The sequence below is a fragment of the Pelmatolapia mariae genome, linkage group LG15 (genome assembly GCF_036321145.2).
Source record: "Pelmatolapia mariae isolate MD_Pm_ZW linkage group LG15, Pm_UMD_F_2, whole genome shotgun sequence".
Taxonomy (NCBI): Eukaryota; Metazoa; Chordata; class Actinopteri; order Cichliformes; family Cichlidae; genus Pelmatolapia; species Pelmatolapia mariae.
Window position 1 is genome coordinate 32,770,688 of NC_086240.1, and position 25,026 is coordinate 32,795,713.

At 40.8% G+C, this 25,026-nt stretch overlaps 1 protein-coding gene across 2 annotated transcripts; it reads left to right on the forward strand.

Moving 5' to 3' along the window:
* Positions 1 to 26: 26 nt before the first annotated feature.
* LOC134643847 (uncharacterized) lies at positions 27 to 19,026 on the forward strand. Of its 2 annotated transcripts, XM_063496459.1 has the most exons (24): positions 27 to 138; positions 378 to 464; positions 736 to 859; positions 939 to 1,041; positions 1,736 to 1,849; positions 1,935 to 2,051; positions 3,692 to 3,852; positions 4,333 to 4,479; positions 4,707 to 4,809; positions 5,269 to 5,397; positions 5,569 to 5,751; positions 7,835 to 8,088; positions 8,873 to 9,715; positions 10,369 to 10,459; positions 10,544 to 10,651; positions 13,282 to 13,890; positions 14,020 to 14,715; positions 15,087 to 15,209; positions 15,488 to 15,616; positions 16,668 to 16,860; positions 16,995 to 17,119; positions 17,252 to 17,442; positions 17,573 to 17,706; positions 17,819 to 19,026. In XM_063496459.1, exons 1-24 carry the CDS (start codon positions 84 to 86, stop codon positions 18,049 to 18,051), a joined length of 5,052 nt encoding a protein of 1,683 aa, XP_063352529.1. In that variant the 5' UTR covers positions 27 to 83; the 3' UTR covers positions 18,052 to 19,026. The 2 variants fall into 2 exon arrangements, with proteins under 2 accessions (XP_063352529.1, XP_063352530.1); XM_063496460.1 differs by lacking the exons at positions 27 to 138; positions 378 to 464 and having other exon boundaries at positions 767 to 859; positions 943 to 1,041.
* The last annotated feature ends 6,000 nt before the right edge of the window (positions 19,027 to 25,026 follow it).

A 25,026-nucleotide genomic window follows, 5' to 3' on the forward strand; every position in this document is an offset into this window, starting at 1 on the left:
CTTTGTTTTGCTGCACCGCAGTAGAACTTCTCAGTGTCGAGTCCGGTTCGGAGACACACAGAGAATTCGCTTGAGGCGCAAACATGTCCTGGAAACGAGCCAGGAGTGGAGAATCTCCGATAAGCCGACGAGCAAAAGGTAGGAGAGAGACCAGTGTCGCTCGGTGAGGGTGAGCCGGTCAGTGCTGCTCCCATGGAGCCACAGCACACAGACACCTCGCTGGGTTCATGACTGAAGCACTGATGAACTTTTTTAGCCAACTTTTTGTGTGGAGCTGAGGAATTTGCTGGAGCGGTTCCTCCTCCGGTCAGATATTATGGACTGTTGGAGTTTTCGGGTGTGAGCCAATAAAAATAATTTCTTCCCAAACCTTTCAGACGTCCCGGAGCCGCTGCAGGAGAGTACTCCCTCCCCGACCCTGCCTGCGGATCATGTGCTCAGCTCCGGAGCGGTGTTATTCCCTGGTAGCTATTAACCCACATTTGTGTATCATGTGCCTGGTGTATTCATAAATGTTTGAAAGTGTGAGACCTAAGAGAGCTTGCGTGAAGGCTTTAGAACTCCTCCACTCCTGGTGATACTCAGTCTTTTTTGTTCATTGTTTCATTTATTTTGGCAAAACTGGAAGCCACATGAAAATGTCCTTGACTCGGCCCGGATGTCTAGGCCTCTTTCATTTTATTTTCCTTCTTGATCCCTAAAATTTGCACATAATGGGTTTATCTGGCTTTTTAGGTACTTTTGATCAACATGGTTGCCCTCTGGTTATGTTCCCAGTGGATGGGCAATACAAACTCTCCTCAGACCTCAGCAAAGCTGAAGTGGTGGACTTCATAAATTACTTTCAGTATCAGCACAAGTAGGTGGAATTCAACAAACACGTTTTTTTGCACTGTGTTTGTGTGAACAGTGATGTTTGGACTGTTTCTCTCTGACAGTAAGAAACAGGAAAAGCAGAGCATGGTGTCAGTCGTGGCTGATCTGAGGGATGCCTCACTCTCTACCATCAGTTTCATTGTCGAGTCTCTACTGCTGCTTGAGGTATTGTTATGATGAAGTGGAGTGTGTGGCTACATTGTGAGACCTTTTCAAGGTTTACTTTTTTTTAGACTGAAGTTCTATGCTGAAATGCTTTTAGGCAGCTGGTGTTTGCAGCTCATATGGTGGCAGGACTGAATAGCCATGCTGCACTCAGCTCTCACTACCAGTGCAATGAAGGTTCAAGTGCCACATGACAAAACTGGACTGATGTAAATGCACATATTACCCAGCAGGCTGCTGTTGAATTGTGATGAATATGGATTGTATTATTTACTTTTTTGTGAACAAAGTATAGACCCCAAATTACTCTGAAGAATTTGAGTCCCAAATAATAATGAAATATTGTCTAGACGTCAGCTGTCTAACCTGTGGAAGGACAAAAATGTAGAAATCCAGAAGCTGAAGGTAGTCTTCATTTAGCGATACATTTTTACATTTTATGTATTGTTGCTGTTGGAGAGTTAAATTGGAGAAAACGTTGCATGAATCTAATGCCTGAAGAATTGAAGATGAGGCAAAGGGTTTCAGAGATGTCTGCGTTTACTTAACCAATGAAGCCATTTTAAAAACTGTTGCTACTGTGTGATTGAGTGCCATATGAGCAACCATGTGTTTTCATTGAGGAAAACAAAGAATAATTGTTGGTGCAAATTTTTCTTTTCCTATTTTTTTTTTTTTTTTTTTTTTTTTTTAGCTACATAAGCGCACAGTCCACACTGTGTACATCCTTCAGCCCAAAAAAAAGGATCTTGAGAAGCTAATGCTGAAGCTGCTGGCTCCATCGAAGGATTATCCTGCTTCTTTCAAAGTGAGTATATCAAACTGTTATGCACAGACTGTTTAGATTTAATGTAAGTGAGCAGTTCTGATCTTCTTTTATAAACATTTTGTAGAGGGTCCTTCTGAGAGAAATCCCAGAGCTCCAGAACTACATTGATCGAAGCCAGCTACCATGGTCACTGGGTGGATACCTCATGTACCGTCATCAGAGCTGGGTTGCCTTCATTAAGGTAGTGATGCTGCTTTCTGAGAGACCAGTTTCATTTAGAAAGTGTAGAAAAATCACTCTGAAAAGGATACAGAGGGTAAGGGCCTGTGGTCTTGATGACATATCTGTGGTGATGTATGGGAGAGAGGGAGTGGACTTTAACCAGATGGACACAATCCCAGAGAGTAAGTGTGCCAGAGGAATGGAGGAGTGTGATGTGCAGTTGATGAGCCATACAATGAAGATATGAAGGAGTTGCTGTGAACAGCAGCATGCTGAGAAAGGGCACTACAGATGTGATATTTGCTTTGAGATTATTGATGGAGAAGTTCTGAAGGAGCTTCACTGTGTAATTGTGGATCTACACAAAGTATATGATAAGGTGCCAAGATGTGGTACTGTATTAGGAAGTTATGTGTGTCAGAAGAGGAATGAAAATCAGATGCTTAGAAACGAGTCCATCAGAGAGACGGCTGAGATGGTTTGGACATGTGCAGAGGAGGGATAGTGGGTAAATTATACAGAGGATGATGAAGATCGAACTGCCAAGCAGATGGAAAAGAGGAAGACCTCAGAAGATTCATGGATGTAATGAGAGGGGTGGGGTGACAGAAGACAATACTAGTGATAGAATAAAATTAATGCAGGTGACAATTCTGAGCCCAAAAGGGAGCAGCTGAAGGAAGAGAGAGACGCCTCAGGTGAAGAACCTGTATTAAAATGCTGCTGCTTCTCTGGGGAACAACTTGTCATGTGCCAACTGTAGCAAAGGTAGCTACAAATATGGAATTTAACATGAGCTTTTCTACTTGTAATGTGTGCATCTATAAAGAGGTATGAGTAAGATAAAGAAATTAATGTCTGTCCTGCATGTTATTTAGATATATGAAGATGTAGTCATGTTTCCTTTCCAAAGCTTTTGGTCATAGGAATAAGCTGGAAAAGCAGCTGAAGGGTCAGTGTTTAAGGATACTTTTTTTTTTTCTTTTTTAATGGGTGATTATGTTGCTGATTGTCTGCCCCAACCAACTTTAAGCCAACCATTCTAACTAATTTGTTATATTTGTTTAACACAACCGTTAGTTTGATAGCAAGACTTAAGAATCAGTCTTATGATTAGTCGGGGGATTTGTGTGTGTATGTTGAAATGTTTCTGCTCAAGTGTGACATGAGAAACAGTCTCTCTGGTAATCCACTAATAACTAACAATAGGTCAGAATCCATTGAATATTTATTGCGAGCATAGATGCAGAGATCTGTTTAAGCAGCCAGCACCTCTTATTGGTCACCTCCATGAAGCTTGTGCAAATGCCTTGCATAATGAGCTGATCTTATTAGCCATTGAAAGGAGCCCTCTTTCCATTAATTAGCCATTCAGTCATATTCAGCTGGGCCATGACTGTTAACTGAGGCACCTCTTTGCCTGCGGGGAAACCTATTTAGGATACTACTTGGGATACAATCCCCATAGACTGAATTGGGATTTGGTTGACTTAATCGACTGTTGACATAACTAAATCGTGAAAATGAGTAGCCTTAAACTCATGCTTACCATAAAGCTGTCTAAAATAAACAGTAGTGAAGTCCTATATTGTGAAATCCTGTGTGCACAGAGATGCATGTTGATGATCTTGTAACTCTGACTCATGGTGCTTCCTGCAGGAGATCGATGCGTTTGTCCAGGAGTTTGTGTCTGTAGTCCAGCGGCTGCCTTCATGCATCTCTGCACTGCAGGCTCTGTCCAGGCTGCCACTGCCCACCACCGTCAGCGAGCTCCGGCAATTCTGCTTCAGCACTGAAGCCAAGTTTCAGCAGCTCAGGAGGTTAGAATTGCAACTTCTTGTTTATGATCTTATCAAGCAGCTGCAGTCTAAAAAAGGGTGTGGCACTTTCTTGTCTGCAATATTTTTGTCAATCAAATATTCACTGAAATATAAACCTTATAGCAGCAGGACGGCAGAGGGGCATGTGCGCAGATGCTTGTTTGGTGTAACACTTGTTTTTCTTGTATTCATGGTATAATATTAGTACCATCAAGAGTAAATAATGTGCTCTAGTTGCTAATTCGGGCCCTATACTAGGAAACTCATTCAACATGCTGTGGGTATCTTTGTTATCTGAAGCAGCTTACTCTAACACTGTCGATCAGGATAAACCGTTTCAGAAAGCTGGTTATCAAGTTAACCCAGGGTTACCCCTGCACGTTCAGATGAAAGAGGTGGTGTTGGCAGCTTCTGACCAATCTAAGGGCGTTTCACAGGTAAACATTAAAGCTTACTGTCCCACATGTATGATGTGATCAGGGAGTTGGGGCTGGAGGAGCTACTGAGGAACTGTGAGAGCTTGGTGGGGAAGCTGCGTTGGCCTGACAGGGAGCCGTGCTTCCAGGACATGGCTGGAACTGCCCTCTTCACTCAGATGGCCTTCGATATGCTCCAGAACCACAGCAGGTACTGCAGGCAGACAGATCTCAGTGTCAAGTCATGAAAATGGGTTCTTTATCTTAATCCACCAAAAAGTCCATACAGCAGTTTTGTAATGATCCCATTTCACATCAGCTAAAGCAAAATGCCAGTATGACTAAGGATTATACAAGATTAATGTTTTTTGCTACTCTAAGAAACTGTATCGGACATTTTTAAGAGTTGATGTCGCTCACTGTGTCATTTAATTACAGGATAACTGCTGCTGTGGAAAAAGTGGAGTTGCTGTGGCAGCAGCTGTTTTCTAAAGCTCGCTTAAGGCTACGTGTGTTCCAGTTGCATGATAATGCGCTGCAGGTGGGTCTAACAGCGAGTCCACATGTAATGGTTTCCTTTAAATTTTTTTTAAACCTAGTGGTCTAAACCAAAACCTAAATGACCTGAGTCATTTTACTCGGGCTGTTTTGGTTTGAGCAGAGTGGGGAATGTTTGACCACAAAACTGAGTATCCACAGGACAAATGTGGCTTTGTACATTTGGATAACCTTAAAATATGAACTATTAAATCATTTTTCTGATTATGAATTGCCAAGGGTGCAGTTCTCTTCTTTAAAAATGGCTTTGGGCGTGCAGCTAAGTACAGAACTAGATAAAAGTACAGATAATCGTGTTAATATAAACGGCTCAGTGTTTGTGGAAAACTACTTTGAGTGACCAGTTGAAGAAAATTATCAGCTCTCCCAGTAAATGGGGAACAACAACCAATCCACAACTAAAGGCAGCCGGATGTTGGGTTTTCTTGTCGCCTGCTTACAGGTTTCTGAGAAGATTGAAACTCTTCTTCGAGAGAAGATCCAGCCCTTCAAAGTAGAGATTGCCAAGGACCCTAAAAAAGCTGTGATTCTGGTGTCTGAATTTGAAGCATCCATTCACACTCCTGCTATGGTATGGCTTTAGCTTGCATGTTATGAATCTTACCTTGCAACATAGATCGAACTCGATTAGATTACACCACGGTTCAGTTAAATCCTAGTTGTTTGTAACATTAGTGTTGCTAACTGTGTTACGGATGCTGTTAACTTATGCTTGAAGTAAAGGTTACCTCTCACCTACCAGGCACTTGTTCGCTGGGCTGAAGATGTAATCCAGACTTCAGCAGAGATTCTGCCCTTGGACAGTCAGCCCACAGGGAGCTGGGCTGCAGATCTGGAGAGGCTGAAAGGCAAACTTGACTCTGCCGTGAACGTGATTCTGCAAACCCTCAGAGCAGTTTCCAGCTACCATCGCTACTACAGCAAGGCAAGTTGTGGAAAACTTACAGACACGGTAATACCAAGTGCTCATAACTGTGGCATGTCCTGTAGCGTGAACATCAGCAGGGCATTTGATTCATTGGAAGAACTTTTGTTTTGGAACCTAAGCTAACCATCAACAGCTTTTTGTCTTACTGTTGTTAGGTAATGCTAGCTACAGTGGCTTGCAAAAGTATTTGGCCCCCTTGAACTTTCCCACATTTTGTCACATTACAGCCACAAACATGAATCAATTTTATTGGAATTCCATGTGAAAGACCAATACAAAGTGGTGTACACGTGAGAAGTGGAACGAAAATCATACATGATTCCAAACATTTTTTACAAATAAATAACTGAAAAGTGGGGTGTGCGTAATTATTCAGCCCCCTTTGGTCTGAGTGCAGTCAGTTGCCCATATACATTGCCTGATGAGTGCTAATGACTAAATAGATTGCACTTATTTGTAATCTAATGTCAGTACAAATACAGCTGCTCTGTGACGGCCTCAGAGGTTGTCTAAGAGAATATTGGGAGCAACAACACCATGAAGTCCAAAGAACACACCAGACAGGTCAGGGATAAAGTTATTGAGAAATTTAAAGCTGGCTTAGGCTACAAAAAGATTTCCCAAGCCTTGAACATCCCACGGAGCACTGTTCAAGTGATCATTCAGAAATGGAAGGAGTATGGCACAACTGTAAACCTACCAAGACAAGGCCATCCACCTAAACTCACAGGCCGAACAAGGAGAGCGCTGATCAGAAATGCAGCAAAGAGGCCCATGGTGACTCTGGACGAGCTGCAGAGATCTACAGCTCAGGTGGGGGAATCTGTCCATAGGACAACTATTAGTTGGCTTTTATGGAAGAGTGGCAAGAAGAAAGCCATTGTTAACAGGAAACCATAAGAAGTTCTGTTTGCAGTTTGCCACAAGCCATGTGGGGGACACAGCAAACATGTGGAAGAAGGTGCTCTGGTCAGATGGGACAAAATTGAACTTTTTGGCCAAAATGTGTGGTGGAAAACTAACACTGCACATCACTCTGAACACACCATCCCCACTGTCAAATATGGTGGTGGCAGCATCATGCTCTGGGGGTGCTTCTCTTCAGCAGGGACAGGGAAGCTGGTCAGAGTTGATGGGAAGATGGATGGAGCCAAATACAGGGCAATCTTGGAAGAAAACCTCTTGGAGTCTGCAAAAGACTTGAGACTGGGGCGAAGGTTCACCTTCCAGCAGGACAACGACCCTAAACATAAAGCCAGGGCAACAATGGAATGGTTTAAAACAAAACATATCCATGTGTTAGAATGGCCCAGTCAAAGTCCAGATCTAAATCCAATCGAGAATCTGTGGCAGGATCTGAAAACTGCTGTTCACAAACGCTGTCCATCTAATCTGACTGAGCTGGAGCTGTTTTGCAAAGAAGAATGGGCAAGAATTTCAGTCTCTAGATGTGCAAAGCTGGTAGAGACATACCCTAAAAGACTGGCAGCTGTAACTGCAGCAAAAGGTGGTTCTACAAAGTATTGACTCAGGGGGCTGAATAATTACGCACACCCCACTTTTCAGTTATTTATTTGTAAAAAATGTTTGGAATAATGTATGATTTTCGTTCCACTTCTCACGTGTACACCACTTTGTATTGGTCTTTCACGTGGAATTCCAATAAAATTGATTCATGTTTGTGGCTGTAATGTGACAAAATGTGGGAAAGTTCAAGGGGGCCGAATACTTTTGCAAGCCACTGTACATTAAAAAAACAAAACAACAAAAATACCTTTACTCACTGTAATCACTGACAGTAATTTTAATTTTTTTCACACCACGTGTGCCAGACATCCTCTTTCAAATCACACTGACCTATCATCCAACTGGCTTACTAACATTTTTCTATCATCCTCTGCTGTCTAATGGCAGCTGGTGTGCATTTTTAATTTCAAGGACAAATGCTTTTTACTTAAAGATGATGTTAATCAAAAATGTGTGAGTCTAACTTTGTTATTGCCATACCTGGTTACTGTTGTCTAAAATAAATTGGCCCCACCACCAAGAATAGCAGAAATTATGCCGTTTACCTGTTTAGGCCAGCTCCTGGTACAGTCGGGTCCTTTGCCAGAACTTCCTCCAGGAGCTCCTGTCGGGTGTTCGTGAAGAGGCTTCCTCCATCCAGCTGCAGCAGAAGAACTGGGGGATGATGCCTGGGTGGAGATGGAGGCTGTCCACTTTTCTGAAGAACAATCCTCCTCCAGAAATGGAGGAGCTGCTCCATCTGTCTCATTTGGCAAATGCAATCCCGGATGATGAGATCCAGCAGACGGGGAAACAGATGTCTCAAAGGTGACGTGATTGATTTTAAACGGGTTTTTCCATTTCAACAGAACGTGTGGATTGTTGTGTATAAAGTCATACTGAAATATTCTAATTTGAGCTGCTGAATTTGTGATTTGCACTAGTTACAAGCCACAATCATGAAAATCATAAAGAGACTTGTGTAACTGAAATGAAATAAATTTCTATCAAAGTTTAACCTTTTAATTCATTTACAAAGAACAAACATTCATCCATTTATGTTTGGTTTATTTTTTTGGTTGACCCTTGAGTGACTTTTTGAAAGGTGAAATGTCTCAGAATTTAGAGTCTGACCCCTGGCTCAGAATCGCCAAATGAGTCTTTGCTGGGTAAAATATCACATCTACGTTATGTGTCCATTGTGTGATCTATATTTTTATCTTCAGTTGAACAACTGATTCAGCAATCAAATGCAAGTTTGGTAGATGATGGCAATTTAAATGGTTTTACTCCAGTCTTTTTTGTTGTTGTCGTTGTCTGTATTCATTGGTTCACTGGATTCTTTATTTATTCATGCTGTCAGTGAATGATATAATTTCTTTTCTCCTTTAGCAGATGGAGTAATATTTGGAATAGATTTAATCAACTGATCAGCATTTGTAGCCTATGGCTGCTCAATTAGTTTGATCCCATCACCCATTCAACCCAAATATTCAGTATGTCAAACGATACTTGACAGTTTGGCTGAGCAGCACTGCCGCACCAGTTTGCCTTATTAATTTTTTTTCTGGTGCCATTATTTCATTTTCTATTTATTTTTTTTGTTTGTCAGGTGCTTGACACTGAGGAAACTTCTAAGCTCTTCAGGATCAGTGGCTGTCGAACAACTCCAGATGGCCCTACATTGGCAGTATGAGTTACTGAGGGGCAACCATGTGAATCACTTATCTGCTGATTCTACCACGTCAAAACCTGTGCCACACCATGTTTCAGAGTCAAACCTTGCCAAATGTAAAGGTGGTAAAGAAGCTGCCCATGTCTTTGGAACATCTCCCTTGACTGGAGGTTCAGGGTTGGTGTCAGCTACGGGCAAATCGCCCTCCCTGTTTGCTGCAACCAGAGACTTTGCAATACCTGCCTCAAGCCTGCCTCAAATCCATGACATTATTTCCAGTGTTTCAGATGGTGGGGATCACAGAGAGGAGGATGACTTGGGCTCTATAGGAAACTCTCCTAAAGCTGATTTGCTCAATCAATTTGAGATCAAAGTAAAGCGCGTAGCTGCCGTGTCCAGTAACCCCTGGCTTAGCTTGCCGGTAGAGGATATGGAAAACTCTTACACTGTCAGCAGTACACAAAATCCAGCACCTCAAAAAGTTGATCATGATTCTTCAAATGAACATGTCACTGGCACCCAGGGTAGCAGGTCTCAAATTCAGGCTACACCGGAGGTTTTAAGGAGCACAGAACCCAAAGGATCACAGAGCAGGGACTGGATATTACATCCACAAAGTTGTGTGGAACATCCTGAACTAAGTCCCATTTGCAGTGTTCTCTCCAGCACCGTTATTGAAGGAAAAGACAAGTCCATCTGTTCCACAGAGGGGGTTCCTACTCTACTCTGGGATTCCTATGACCTCCATGACCAAAGTCAAGATGATGACGACGATGATGGGTGATTTGTTTGGCTTCAAATGTCAAAATGTCGATCAGTATGTTGCTTCTCCTACAGTGTGTCATCGATGCCTGGGGGGGGGATTTTTATGACAATTCTCAAAGAAATTTCAGCAATGGTATTGAAATGTCAGTGATTACACAGATCCTACATGAGTAAATCTATTTTTAATTTTTTTTTTTGTTTTGCACAAGTGACAAAATAATTAGATTTGTCACATAAGGGCACTCTGATGTATTGCAATTTATGGTAAGGACTGATCAGGCATGATCACCTGCCAAACTGCATTCTGAACCAGTAAAATCCCTACAGTGGCACCTACTGTTACATTTCATCATAACATACAGACACTGTATTGTCTACTTTGATTCCTTATGGCAGCAAATTAATGAGGGTAAGATGAAAGAGTTTAAAGAAAGAAGGCTAGCAGACTGGGAAAAGGCAAATCTAGAGGCTAGTACCTTGTTATCAGAACTGAATAAGACCTCCCTATTGGCTTGACTTTGTCCCTCTTGCTTATGAAAGGATTTTCTTGTAGTGTTTCATCAAATTTCTTTACGTAGAGCTGTAATAATTATCAGCCTGGATGTTGCTAGCTTTGCTTAAAGAATTGCCTAATGCCTTATTATTTTATTTCCCCTCCCACATTCCAGCGCGTTGTCCCTGAAGGATTGGGATGTGAAGGAAGAGGAAGGTCTGAGGGAAGTAGAGAATATCTTGGACAAGGCTGATGAAATATTAGAGGTGAGAGGTGGATCATTTGAGAAATGAAGACAGTGCTGGTTGTTGTGACTTCTGGACAGAACGGAACAAGTTTTTATTTTGCAGGAGGAGGAAAATGTTCTGGCTCAGGAAGCTGTGCTAGATGCACTGCTGAGGACCGAGGACAGGCAGGGTGTCTGGCGACTGTGTGATGGTGAGGACCAGCTTGATACGGTAGGTAAAGCATCCAGCAGATCAGTTCTTTGTTACAGATTCTTTTAATTTCTGATCTTACTTTTAACATCAGTTTGTTTCAGTTATTCCAAGTCATAGAGTCATAGTCTAAGAGGTAGGTTACACAAGGTACTGGTGCATACTAGGGTTATCATAACCATTTACTCCCGGGCATTTCTTTGGACTATAAGAGGAAGATGGGCAGACTGTGAAAATGATGTGTGGTTTATAAACTATTGGGGAAACCTGGTCTTGTTAGGAGAGGCGGGATTTATCCCACGCTGGGAGCAACTGTCATTTCTATAAATCTGGCCAAATTCATTAAACAATCCAAAACGGGAACCAAAGTTGCAGTCTTACACGCCTCTCTGCAGCGTCTCCTCTTCTGTCATTCCCAAAGACCGTCTATGTTCAGATGATCAAAAAACACTTGCAGTTTGTTTTTTAGGTTTTTATATCAAATGTCTAAATAAGATCCTCTGAAAAAGAGCAGTTTATTGAACAGTCATGCAAAAACAAAGCGGCACATAACTACACACAGAATAACGAGACAACACAAAGCAAAGCAACCCCAGGGTTTAGCGCCTTAAGCATATGCACACGTAGCAGAAAGCTAGAGAAAAAGAGTGACAGACTAAAGTAAGAGAACTCCTGGATCCTCTTTAGGGTGAGGAGACTCTGACTACTCCTCTATGAAGTATAACCCATGAGTTGCACAGCTTTCAGGGTATTCTTTTCAGATTTATATTTATACTCTCCTTTTTGACAGATCTGTTATGCCAGCCTTTTATAGTAAGAAGTAATTAATCTACTTGATATTTTTATGACCCCAAAATAAAAATTTAATTCAGTAATTATTGGTTTTCTGCAACTTTAGCCATGATTCATAGTAATCACCAGGTGGACCCCTCAAATGACCATAAAATTGTCAAAACTGCACATTAGAAAAGAATAACACGTGATATAAAAGTAGATGGGTCAACACAAATGGAGTGTATATAGGTTAAAACGCTTAACATCATGATTCCCACTTCAGTGTATAAAAGCACTTCTGTTATGACAATTCAGTGTATATAAGACCTACATAAGCATTCCTTTAATTAGTAAGGACTTCATGAATTTCTTCAAAATACATTTTTAACAATTAGAAGAAAATTTAATTGGTCATTCCCAGATGTCATGAAGTACAAGGACTTTGAAAACTGCTGTATAGTCAGCTCAATTATTGACTCAACTTCAATTTTATTTCCTATGATTTGCATTTGCCATTCTTTCACATACAGTGTAATATTACTTTGTCCTGGCATGTATTTAGTTGGCAGGTAACGGTAAAGTTTTAATGATCCTTGCAGAGAGCAGCATTTATAAGTAAATACAAAGGCATTTTACATCCTTTTCCAATGAGCTGCTGTCACTGGTGACAAACTAGCTCATTCAAAGTGTGAATTTACTGAAACGTGGCATCAGCAAAGGCAATATAGTGCAGTATCGCTAAGATGGTATACAGTGCTGTCTTTTCCCTCTATAGATAGACAGAGCATCTACCATAAAGCTACCACAGCATTTTCTAAAAAAACGAATATCATACCAATAGTCAAACATGGTGGTGGTAGTGTGATGGTCTGAAGATGCTTTGCTGCTTCTGGACAGACAGTAGATGATGGAAATGTGTATTTTGCTCTTCACCAAGAAGATTGTCCGGCCATCAGTTTACACCCTGAAGTTCAAGTGCTTTGGTTAAATGATCTGAGTTGGTCTGGCAAGTCTACGTCTGCAAGTCAAGTTGGCTTTATTTATATAGCACATTTAAAGGACCTCAAGTGTCGGCCAAAAATGAAGGATTTGAAATGGCCTACTCAGTCTAGACTCAAATATAATTAAGGGCATGTTGAAGCATCTTAAACGGCTTTTCTCATAAAACAAAAGTGGGCCAAAATTCCCCCAGTAACATGACAGACTTCGTGCCAGTTCTCCCAAACACTTTACTGCAGTTGTTACAGCCAGTGGCACAAATGTTTATTAGGTATGTGAGGCAAATACTTTTTTACACAGAGCCTGGTGGACAACTGTCATCTTTTGTAGCCTGGTTGTATTGAGCTTGTTTCAAGTAGTGAAACAAGCTTGTTTGCAGTTTTGGCTAAAATATTTTTCTTATGTAATTTGCAAAGTACTATGCTATGTTGAAATGGCTAAATCCTCATCATCAGAGGCTGACAGGTGGCTCTGTCAGACATTCTGGGGTTTGTTTTACAAAATGTCTGACTCAAATAGACTTTTATTCAAATAACTTTACTGACATTTGTATTTAATAAGAAATCTTTAGCTTGTTAATGTCTAACTCACTCCTTATAATTATTGTGCTGATGGTTGTTCTGAAAATAATTCCAGAATTGAGTAGATATCAGCCCCCATTAAGGCCTGATATCAATCTGAGTCTTACCTGTTCAAACCTTTAACCCATGTTTAATTTACTACTGGTTCCAAAAAATGGGTAGATGATGGCCAGAATGGAAAAACTCAGTTTGCCTCAAGGGAAGCCTAGAAACCAGTGGGTAATGTCACAGTAGGTTTGTCAGCTTGTTTTATAGTCCCTTGGTATTCACTATATTTTTCCTTCTTATTCTTTTAAGATGTCGTCCTACGAGCTGGCTGAAGCTGGTGTTCTTTGCTTCGATGACTCCGTTGACTCTGCAGAATCTGACGGTTTCATTGACCTCGTGTCGGCTGGGTCTGCACGCGAAACTAAAGCTATTGCAGATGGGCTCTACAGTGAAGCTCCAATGGTATCTGACAGCAGGCCAGACCTGCTGATGGAACTGAGAAAGGTTCATATCCTGGATGGGTTAATCATGGAAGAGAACTTGCAGATCAACAAGTTTCGATGCAGTAAAGAAAAACTCAACAATGAGCTCTCGGAGAGCAAACCTGTGGGTACAAATGTGTTACTGACTTCATGCAATGAGAGGAAGGCTTCACATTTGCAGCTGGAAAAGGAGAAGAGGGAGGTAGAGGAGCTGGAGAAGGGTATAGAAAAAGAGTTTAAAGCGAAACAGAATGAGGATATTGATGAAAAGTTTAAAAAATGTTCTGTAACTGAAAGGCCTAGAAAAGAACATGATGATCGAGCGCTCTGCGATCTCTTTCCAAATGGTTCTGGAACATCAGTCGCCAGCCTTGCCACGGATGAGTCTGAGAATACACGCGTGACTAAAATTATTCAAGATGTTTCAGACCTTAAGGTAACCAAAGGGGCTTCACCGTAAGATGTGGCTCAACTGCCACTTTCCCAGTGTCAAGATGCTAGTGGTTGTACAACTGGTCTGTCAGTATATTACAAAATTACCTTGAACAATGTCTTTGATTTACAGGAACCCTCAGAAGAGGCAGGTGTCCAATCGCAATACATCGATGGGAATGAACTGGCCAGGTCTGCTAGTTTATGCAGTCCAGAAGCATCTTTAATCCCTGAAATGAGGGTAGATGATGGCACCTTTGACCCAGGTCGAAAATCACTCCTTCCCCCTGTAACTAAGCCAAGAAAGTCTTTGCTTCTTGTGAATGAAGCCCGTGCTGAACTCAAAACTCCTCATTCCGCTGAGGTGTCCTTAGATCGAGGTCATTATTTTGCAGATGAAGGCGAACTTCATCTACAAGATAAAGTACTTGAAGTGCTGCCAGAGAATGTGCCTCCAGACACCAGCCACAGCTTGGTTTCCAGTCCAAATGTAACACAACATGAAAACGATAACCATGTACCCCTAGAGAACTGTTGGGCATCATTACAGCGCTCGTCTGAAATAATGACTAAAAATGAAAAGATGCCCACATCTTTACTCAAAATACATGTGCAGTCAGCAGAGGAAATCCACACTTCACCTCCTGCAGACGACCACCAACTTGAACAGTCTGTATCCCAAGTGACTGCTGATCAGCCTCTAGAGTTTGACCCAGGTGGAAGAGACGAACCAAATGAAAAGCTACCAGATGGCGTTCAGAGCTCTGAGGCTCTGAGAATCTCTGGGTCACCTGAAAGTCAGATCCAGTTTTATAGCCCCATGACAGAGGTACGTGGGCACATCCTACTTCAGCTGTCACCTTTTTGTCTTCATTTAGAACATCAAGTATATCTCGTATTTAAAAGCCTAACATCAACATTAGTTTTTAGTTCTTATGAAAGCTTTCTTCCAACCCCAGGCTTTTAAATTGCTGTGTGCCATGTGCAACTGAGCGCACATATACTTTAAATGTATGACTAACATGTGGCTTATAGACTAAAGTGCTGAGTGGCCAGAATTGGAAAAAAAAAATCAAGTTGTAGTCACAATATAAACTTAAAAGATCATTTCAGTGCTTTTGAACCTCTGGAAATTGATTTAAAAAGGTGTGTGTGTGTGTGTGTGTGTGTGTGTGTGTGTGTGTGTGTGTGTGTGTCTAGATTGCAGATTTCAAGAGTCCAATTGTACTGGATACAGGCTCTGGTTTGATAAAGGCAGGATTTGCAGATCAAGACCTACCAAGCATTATATTCCCCACAATAATTGGGGTGCCAAAGTATGAGGTAAGTGCATTCGTTGTTAGACGCTTTGATTTTAACTCGTGTCCCTCAGGTTGGCCCCTACATATTTGTGGAGTGTTTCTTTTCAAAATATTTTCAGTAAATTCTATAAATTGCCTTGGTCTTTGCATTCTTTTTCTGTTCATTACAGCAGCCTCATGATGTGTGTTTATAGAGTTGGTTGGCATCTGCCTACAGCTACTTTGAGCTATAAGGAAAACTATGGGGATTTAAAGTGTGGATATAAATGTATATATTTTTCTTTTGTCCTGTCTTTGCAGGAAGTACTGAATGGTAACCTTGAAAGAGAGGCCTACATTGGTCACGATGCAGAACACATGAGAGGGGTTCTGACTCTGAAGCACCCTATAAAGAATGGAATCATTCACAACTGGGATGAAATGGAAAAGGTGAGACTCGTGTTTGCATAACAACTGGAAAATGAAAAATTCATGTCGGAATCATTCCCTTTTAGTACTTAAATGTTAAGTATATTGATGTGTCGTCTGGAAATCGATTACTGTCTACAGGTTACAGCTGTTCCACAGACCCAGCTAGCTGAAGATGTTGGATGTCTTTTCCAGCAATATGAGGCTTAGTTTGAAAGAGGCACGACCCAAAGCCTTTTTGTTTGTAGTACTTGACATGTGAAGAAAATGTGTACATTCAGTTTAAAAACATGTTATTGTGGTCCTGCTGTGCATATATCCATAAATGGACTAGAAAACTTTACACTTAATATGCTGTTTTGTTTTGCTACTGCACTGGTTTTAATATTTTTACCCCTAAGCCATAAAAGGCTGAGGGGGTATTGTTGTCATTGTGTCAGGCCTGCGGGTGGCGTGTACACCCAGCTTTGTGAACACCGTAACTTGAGAATGAGGTGCAACTGGTAGGAGGCTGAGCGCTAGCGATGGTGGCTGTCAGTATTTTTATCTCCTGTGTTAAACACAGCGAGTTTACACATAATAATAAAATGTGCTGTATAAATAAAATTGCTATTGGCATGTGGGAGAGTCGGTACAGCCTTAAAGGCTGCAAAAGTTTCATTTTATACTTGATCGTTACAGGTACATTTGCTCATCTATCATACAGTCTCTGCTGCTTGAAACTTTCGGCAAAGTGGAAAGGCACAAATGGTTCTCTCTTATGTTCAAGTCTCAAATATAATAAATCCGTTCAGCAAATACCCTGGTTTTATCCCATCATTGGTCATACAGTGTATATGTGTTGATGCTGTCAAAAGCCTCACTTCACAGGCAGAAATATGTTCCTGAGGCTTAGAGGGCAGCTGCAGGCCTATTTGTCCCTGTGGATTAGTCTAGTTTGAATGTCTGTGTTTTGAGAACTCACCCACTTTGCAACTTCCCCACCCATTAACCTGCTTCCCTCAAGAGAAATAAAGTATGGTGGTTGTCCACAAGCTCATTTACTCTTGGTGCTTCACTTTTTGTCTCTTAGATCTGGCATCATACGTTCCAGCAGCTGCGTGTGGAACCAGAAGATCACCCGGTTCTTTTGACTGAAGCGGCCATGAACCCCCTGAAGAATCGGCAGCGTGCGGTTGAGATCATGTTTGAGTGTTTCAACGTGCCTTTCACCTATGTAGCCATGCAAGCAGTGCTAGCGCTCTACGCAGCGGGAAGAACCACTGGTACTGTAGTCGCTCGTCTTCACGCACTGATTGATGCACACGGATGATAGCTTGTCTGAAGACTTTGTTCAGCTTGGTGTATTTAAACCACTCAAATCTGATCCTATGATCCTACTTGTGTGTATTTGATATAGGTGTGGTGTTTGACTCTGGGGATGGAGTGAGCCACAGTGTGCCTGTGTTTGAGGGATACTGTCTACCTCATGCTGTGCAACGCTTTCCCTTGGCTGGATTAGATGTTACACTGCATCTTAAAAAGGTATTTAGCACTTCTGTTAATGCTCCAGTGTAGGAGCTATGTTATTGATTGCTTGGACGGCATAATCCCGGGATCGTTCCTAACTTAGTTTAAAGACGAGGCAAAACCTGCTTGCTGTGCTTGTTCTTTAAGCTTCTCCGGGAACAGGGAGTGTGCATGCGTACCACAGCAGAGGAGGAGATAGTGAGGGAGATGAAGGAGCAGTGCTGCTGTGTCGCTCTCAACTATGAAGATGAGCTAAATCAGGGGCAGTCATCCTGCAGAGAGATGCATTACACCATGCCAGATGGGCAGATTATTACCCTCGGCACAGAGAGGTTCAGGTAATGCTGGTGGGTTGGGGGGCTGCTTCCTGCTGTTTACCAACACTTAAGTTTTAGAAATGATCTTGCGGTCACCTTGCTTGTTGTATAGCACAGACTCTTTAGAAGAGTGTACCCCCTGTTCATCTAGGGCACCTGAGATTCTGTTCAAACCTGAGCTGATTGGACGGGACCATTATGGGATGCACGAAAGCATCTACAGGTCAATCCTCAGCACAGACATTGACCTGAGGCGCTGCTTCCTGGGAAACATTGTACTTTCAGGTAACATTTGGTTCTTGGTAAGGTGCTGCACTACAATCTGAAGTACAATTTTTTTTTTTTTTTTTTTTTTTCCAAATTCTGCTTCCATTTGTTTTGTCCTCTCTTCCTGAAGGTGGGAACACTCTGCTGCCCGGCCTGCCCGAGCGACTGCAGGATGAAATCAAAGGCCTGCTGCCCTCAGACATGGGGGGCAGTGTTTGTGTAACCAGCCCCAAAGATAGAGACTCCTCAGTGTGGAGAGGAGGAGCAGTGTTGGCAAATATGCCTACCTTTACCTCTGCATGGATCAGTCAGGAAGAATACGAGGAGTATGGACCGCAGATAGTCTTCAGGAAGTGCTTCTGAAACGACTGTGAAAGGTTGATGGCTCATTTCATCAACAGTGCCACTGGCTGCTGAGCCAACGGGACTCCGCTGTTGTCCCTCTGTTGTCCCTCTGTTGTCCCTCTCTGTGGAATCTTTTGTGGTGGTTTTTTGTTTTGTTTTGTTTTTTTCCTTAATTTTCTCTCCCCTGTTCTTTAGTGGAGGTTTCCTGCTTACACCTTATGCACTTCCTATACAGCCCACTAACACGGCAATAAGGAAGTTGATCAAAACGTTCCCATCCTTACTATTGTCGTTGCTATCACTATAAAACCTCTAAGTGTGTCTTAAATTCTAAATTTCTATGTCCCAAGAACTTAAGCCTAAATATATTCATGTTCTGTGATTAAGGGGCTGGAACTGAAGCTGCCCTTTAATTCATGTCTGTCTTTGTTTCCAGAATATGCAATTGAGAAACATGAAGAAATTTTGATGTGTCAGCTTTAAATTGTGCATTAATCTGATATTGTCAAAAACCTTATTTATTGTTTTTTGCTTTTTATGTGAAACATGATACTTTGTTTTACACATGGTAGTCCAGCTGTAATCTGCTGTGGTTCTTTATGCACTGAATGTTGAGTATTAAGGGCTCTGCAGAATTTATTCTTAAAAAAATCTTCTGCAATAAGGGATTTGTCACAATGCAACTTTCAATGATTCCTTTAGGTAATACCACATTTTTGTTGTAGTGACTCGTTGTAATATGACTCAGATTGTCATCATAACACATGACAGAATATATTTGTGTTTTTAAATTTTTTTTTCTGTGCAGAATCCCTTGAATGGAGTGGCTCCTAATACTGATCAGATGGGTGCAGTGTACATGAGTTTTTCCTGAGGTCATTGTTGGTTCTTCTCAGACCTCGTTGCACGTGTTGCTCTGGTACATTGTGAACTCTATATAATTTTTCAGTGTGGCGTATTTCCAGCGAGGTTTTTTTTTTTTTTTTTTTTTTTTTTTTTTTTTTTTTTTTTTTGTAGGGGACCATTGTGTGTTTTACATGCATTCTTGCACAAGTGATCCTTTTTGTGGACTCTGTTCCAGTGATGCCAAACTGCTCAATTCCTGTTAATTCTGAAGGAAAAAAACAAACAAACAGTAGCAGCCCATGCCGTTAGACTTGGTCAACACTTAAAGATTTTATTATTTATTATTCTGTGCATGAAATTCAGTTGCATGAGTTTTAATTCCATGTGTGTGTTGTTTTGCACTTGTGTGTGTACTTTGCATGAGTTTTGTATTTTTAAGTGTCTGTCTAAAAGCACAGGGTTCGTTATGTGGCCTAGAGCTCTGCTCTTATGTGGAAATTACTGAGCGGTGACAGCAGGAGCTGCTGTTTCAGGCAAGTTTGAAGTGAACAGGCTCATGGATTGTGTGGTTCTTCTCCTAATTGTAGTTAAAAGGCTGGGCCAAGTCCAGCAGTGTCTTTCCTGAACCATGTCATTTTTTTTTTTTTTTTTTTTTTTTAAATAAATATTGTAATCCTCATCCTGCTGTGCTGACTTTGTTTCAATTGTAGACATCTCTGAATGTTGAGGCTGAAACAGAAATCGATCTGCTTTTTCATATTTGCCTAAATGTAACCAGTGTGTTCCTGTGTTGTATGATAATGAAAGGTAAGGCAAGTTTGTTTATATAACACAATTCAACAACACGGTGATTCAAAGTGCTTTGAAAAAAAGAAAGGAACAGTAGATAAAATCAGTAGTTAAAATATGTTTTAGAATTTAAGCTTAAAAGTAAAACGGTGTGGATTTGGTGCTTTATTCAAATGCAGTTGAGAACAGGTGAGTCTTCAACCTGGATTTAAATAAACTGAGTGTTTCAGCTGATCTGAGGCTTTCTGTGGGTTTGTTCCAGATATATGGAGCATAAAAGCTGAATGCAGCTTCTCCATGTCTGGTTCTGACTCTGGGAACTGATTTAAAAAAAAAAAAAAAAAAAACAGGATCCAGATGACCTGAGGGATCTGGAAGGTTCATACTGGGTCAGGAGGTCACTGATGTATTTTGGTCCTAAACCATTCACAGCTTTATAGGCCAGCATTAGAACTTTAAAGTCTATCCTCTGACGGACAGGCAGGCAGTGTAAAGACCTCAGAGCTGGACTGATGTGGTCCACTTTTTTGGTCTTAGTAAGGACTCGAGCAGCAGAGTTCTGAATAAGCTGTAGTTGTCTGACTGGTGTTGTTTTTTTGTTTTTTTTTGGTAGACCCTTAAAGATGCTGTTACAGTAATCAAGCCTACTAAAGATAAATGCATGGACTAGTTTTTCCAGGTCCCGTTGAGACATCAGATCTTTTATTCTTGAGGTGATAGTAAGCTGACTTTGTTATTGCCTTAATGTGTTTTTCTAAGTTTAGGTCTGCGTCCATCACCACACCCAAATTTCTCGCCTGGTTGGTGGTTTTTAGGTGTATAAATTGAAGTTCTCTGGTGACCTGTGATCGTTTTTCTTTGGCTCCAAAGACTATTACTTCAGTTTTGTTTTTGTTTAGCTGGAGAAAATTGTGGCAAAACCAGTAATTAATTTCCTTAATGCATTTACCAAGAGCCTGTACAGGGCCTTGGTAATATATATCTGTGTGTCATCTGCTTAGCTGTGATAGTTTATTTTGTTGTCTTTATAATCTGTGCCAGTGGGAGCATGTAAATGTTAAACAGAAGGGTTCCCAAGATGGAACCTTGGGGAACTCCACATGTGATACTTGTCTGCTCAGATGTGAAGTTACCTATTGATACAAAGTATTTCCTATTTTCTCAGTATGTTTTGAACCAGTTTAGTACAGTTCCTGAAAGACCTGCCCAGTTCTCCAGTCGTTTGAGTAATATGTTGTGGTCAACTATATCAAATGCTGCACTGAGATCCAGTAAAACAAAGACTGACATTTTTCCACTGTCTGTATTCAGACATATGTCATTAAACACTTTGGTCAGAGCGGTTTCAGTGCTGTGGTTCTGTCTAAAACCTGACTGGAAGGCATCATAGCAGTTATTCTGTGTTAAGAGGTAATTGAGCTGTTGATAAACTGCTTTTTCAATGATCTTACTTAAAAATGGGAGATTTGAGATCGGCCTGTAGTTGTTCATTTGTGTCTTGTCAAGATTGTCCTTTTTCAGTAGAGGTTTCATTTCAGCAGTTTTTAGTGGTTCTGGAAACACACCTGACGTTAAAGAAAGGTTGACGATCTGTAACAGGTCTGACTCCAAAGTCTTTGAGACCTTTTTGAAAAAACTTGTTGGCAGGACATCTAAGCAGCAGGAGGAGGAGTTCAGTTGATGTAAAATGTCCTCCAGGTCCTTGCTGTTAATAGGGTGAAACTGTTTTATGGTGTTTAAACTGTTTTTCAGTGGACACAGTACATATCCTGAATCTGCTGTTGATGTACCAATTGCTTGTCTAATCTTTTGAATTTTGTCTGTGAAGAATTTGGCAAAGTCATTGCAGGCCATGGTCGAATGAAGTTCAGCTGCCACTGACACAGAAGGGTTTGTTAGCCTGTTAGCTGTTGCAAATAAGACCCGGGCGTTTTTGGTGATGATGTCAGAGAAGTAGGACTTCCTTGCACTCCTCAGTTGTAAATTATAATTGTGAAGTTTCTCTTTATAGATGTCATAATGAACCTGGAGGTTTGTTTTTCTCCATCTGCGCTCAGCTTTCTGACACACTTTTTTTTTTTTTCCTCACCAGTGTGGAGTTTCTCCATGGAGACTTCTTCCTTCCAGAGATAACCTTCACCTTAATGGGAGCAATAGTGTCCATAACATTTTAGCATTGAAGCTATTGACGAGCTCATTGACTGAACCTCTGGACAGGCCAGGTGTTAATGGGAAGACCTGGTTAAAGATCTCACTACTGTTTTCAGTTATAGACCGTTTTGTGATCACTGCTGTTGACATATTTGTGTGGGCTGAAATTTTACTTTCAAAGAAAACACAGTAATGACCAGACAGGCCCACATCAGACACAGTAACCTTTGAAATGCTCAGACCCTTGGAGATTAGTAGGTCAAGAGTGTGTCCTCTATTATGTGTGGTCTCTGTTACATGCTGAGTCAGCCCAAAGTTATCCAGAGTATTACTCAGGTCTTTAGCCCCTTTGTCCTGAGGGTTGTCCACATGGATATTAAAATCCCCAACAATAATTACAGTCAAAATCAACACAGATCACAGACAGCAGTTCACTGAGATCGTTAAAGTCTGCACAGTATTTGGGAGGCCTGTAAACATTAAGAAACACAACTTTGGATGAGGCCTTCAGCTGTAAAGCCACATATTCAAAAGACTGAAAACTTCCAGGAGATAACTGCTTACATTGAAATGATTCATTAAATAAGACAGCAACCCCTCCTCCTCTCCTGCTCACCCTGGCCTCACTGATAAAACTGTAGTTAGGAGGGGTCGACTCGATGAGAACAGCTCCACTGTTTCAGGTCCAACCAAGTTTCAGTTAAAAACATAAAATCCAGGCTGTGCTCAGTAATTAAATCATTAATTAAAAATGTTTTCCCAGCTAAAGATCTAACATTTAATAAAGCCAACTTAAGTGTTTTAGAGGTATTATTTCCCCCCTCGTGTTTGGGAGCAGTCTGTGGCACACAAGATATGTCTACTTTATTTAAAGATCTTTTAGAGTGCAGCTGTCTGTGTTTTGACAAGGCCACATTTCTTCTTCTGTCACCTAAAAGTACAGAAATTTTAAAAGAAAGACCTTCAAGTAAACCAAATATAAACAGGTGGGATGGGTGTTAGCTCAACCCACTACAGCTTCCAAGCTAGCAAGACTGATCTGTAAGTGGTAGCATTACCAGTGCCTATAAACATACACAGCATTCAAAGACTGATCTGTAAGTGGTAGCATTACCAGTGCCTATAAACATACACAGCATTCAGTAAAGACAGGCCTAATGATGACAATAATCAACTAAAGTACACAATCAAAACTATCAGGATGGATGAAGATCTACAGGTGAAACAAGGAAAATTTGAATATTGTGCCAAAGTTCATTTATTTCAGTAACTCAACTTAAAAGTTGAAACTAATATATGATATAGACTCATCACATCCAAAGTGAGACATTTCAAACTTTTGTTACAATTTTGATTATGGCTTGCAGGTTATGAAAACCCCAAATTCAAAAGCTCAGAAAATTAGAATATTGTAAAAAGGTTCAATATTGTAGGCTCAAAGTGTCACACTCTAATCAGCTAATGAATCCAAAACACCTGCAAAGGGTTCATGAGCATTTTAAATGGTCTCTTAGTCTGGTTTTGGAATCACAATCAAACTACTGACCTGACAGTTGTGCAGAAAAACATTATTGACAGCCTCCATAAAGAGGGAAAGCCTCAACGTCATTGCAAAAGATCTTGGATGTTCCCAAAGTGCTGTATCAAAGCACATTAACAGAAAGTTATGTGGAAGAAAAAGGTGCCCAAGCAGCAGGGATGACCGCAGCCTGGGGAGGATTGTCTGGAAAAAGGCTATTCAAAAGTGTGGGGGACCTTCACAAGGAGTGGACTGAAGCTGGAGTTGGTGCATCAAGAGCCGCCACACACAGACGGATCCTGGACATGGGCTTCAAATGTCCTATTCCTCCTGTCAAGCCGCTCCTGAACAACAAACAACATCAGAAGCGTCTCACCTGGGCTAAAGGAAAAAAGAACTGGTCTGTTGCTCAGTGGTCCGAAGTCCTGTTTTTTTCATGAGAGCAAATTTTGCATCTCATTTGGAAACCAAGGTCCCAGAGTCTGGAGGAAAAATGGAGAGGCACACAATTCAAGATGCTTGAAGTCCAGTGTGAAGTTTCCACAGTCTGTGTTGATTTGGGGAGCTGTGTCAACTGCTGGTGATAGTCCACTGTGTTTCATTAGGTCCAGAGTCAACGCAACCGTCTAACAGGACATTTTGGAGCACTTCATGCTTCCTTTCACAGACGAGCTTTATGGAGATGCTGACTTCATTTTCCAACAGGGATTAGCACCTGCCCACACTGCACCAAAACCTGGTTCATTGACCATAGGATTGCTGTGCTTGATTGCCCAGCAAACTCGCTTAACCTGAGAACACATTTTGTGTAATTACAACAATATGTAACTTATGACTTGGTTGCATAAAGAAGACAGACACATGCATGGCCTTTTGTCACGTATCCAGTGTCTACACAGTGAGGTCAGCTGCTGGGCTCTATGGGAACTGCAGAAGACTGTGTCTAAACGCCGATACTTGAGATTTCATCTATGGACTAAAGTCTATTCTTCAATTGGAGGGTATGTCCCTAAAGATGTTTTAAAACTTGGAAGGCTCTTCAAATATAATTTGGTATAGATAGATAGATCGATCGATCTCTCTCTATCTATCTATCTATCTATCTATCTATCTATCTATCTATCTATCTATCTATCTATCTATCTATCTATCTATCTATCTATCTATCTATCTATCTATCTATCTATCTATCTATCTATCTATCTATCTATCTATCTATCTATCTATCTATCTATCTATCTATCTATCTATCTATCTATCTATCTATCTATCTATCTATCTATCTATCTATCTATCTATCTATCTATCTATCTATCTATCTATCTATCTATCTATCTATCTATCTATCTATCTATCTATCTATCTATCTATCTATCTATCTATCTATCTATCTATCTATCTATCTATCTATCTATCTATCTATCTATCTATCTATCTATCTATCTATCTATCTATCTATCTATCTATCTATCTATCTATCTATCTATCTATCTATCTATCTATCTATCTATCTATCTATCTATCTATCTATCTATCTATCTATCTATCTATCTATCTATCTATCTATCTATCTATCTATCTATCTATCTATCTATCTATCTATCTATCTATCTATCTATCTATCTATCTATCTATCTATCTATCTATCTATCTATCTATCTATCTATCTATCTATCTATCTATCTATC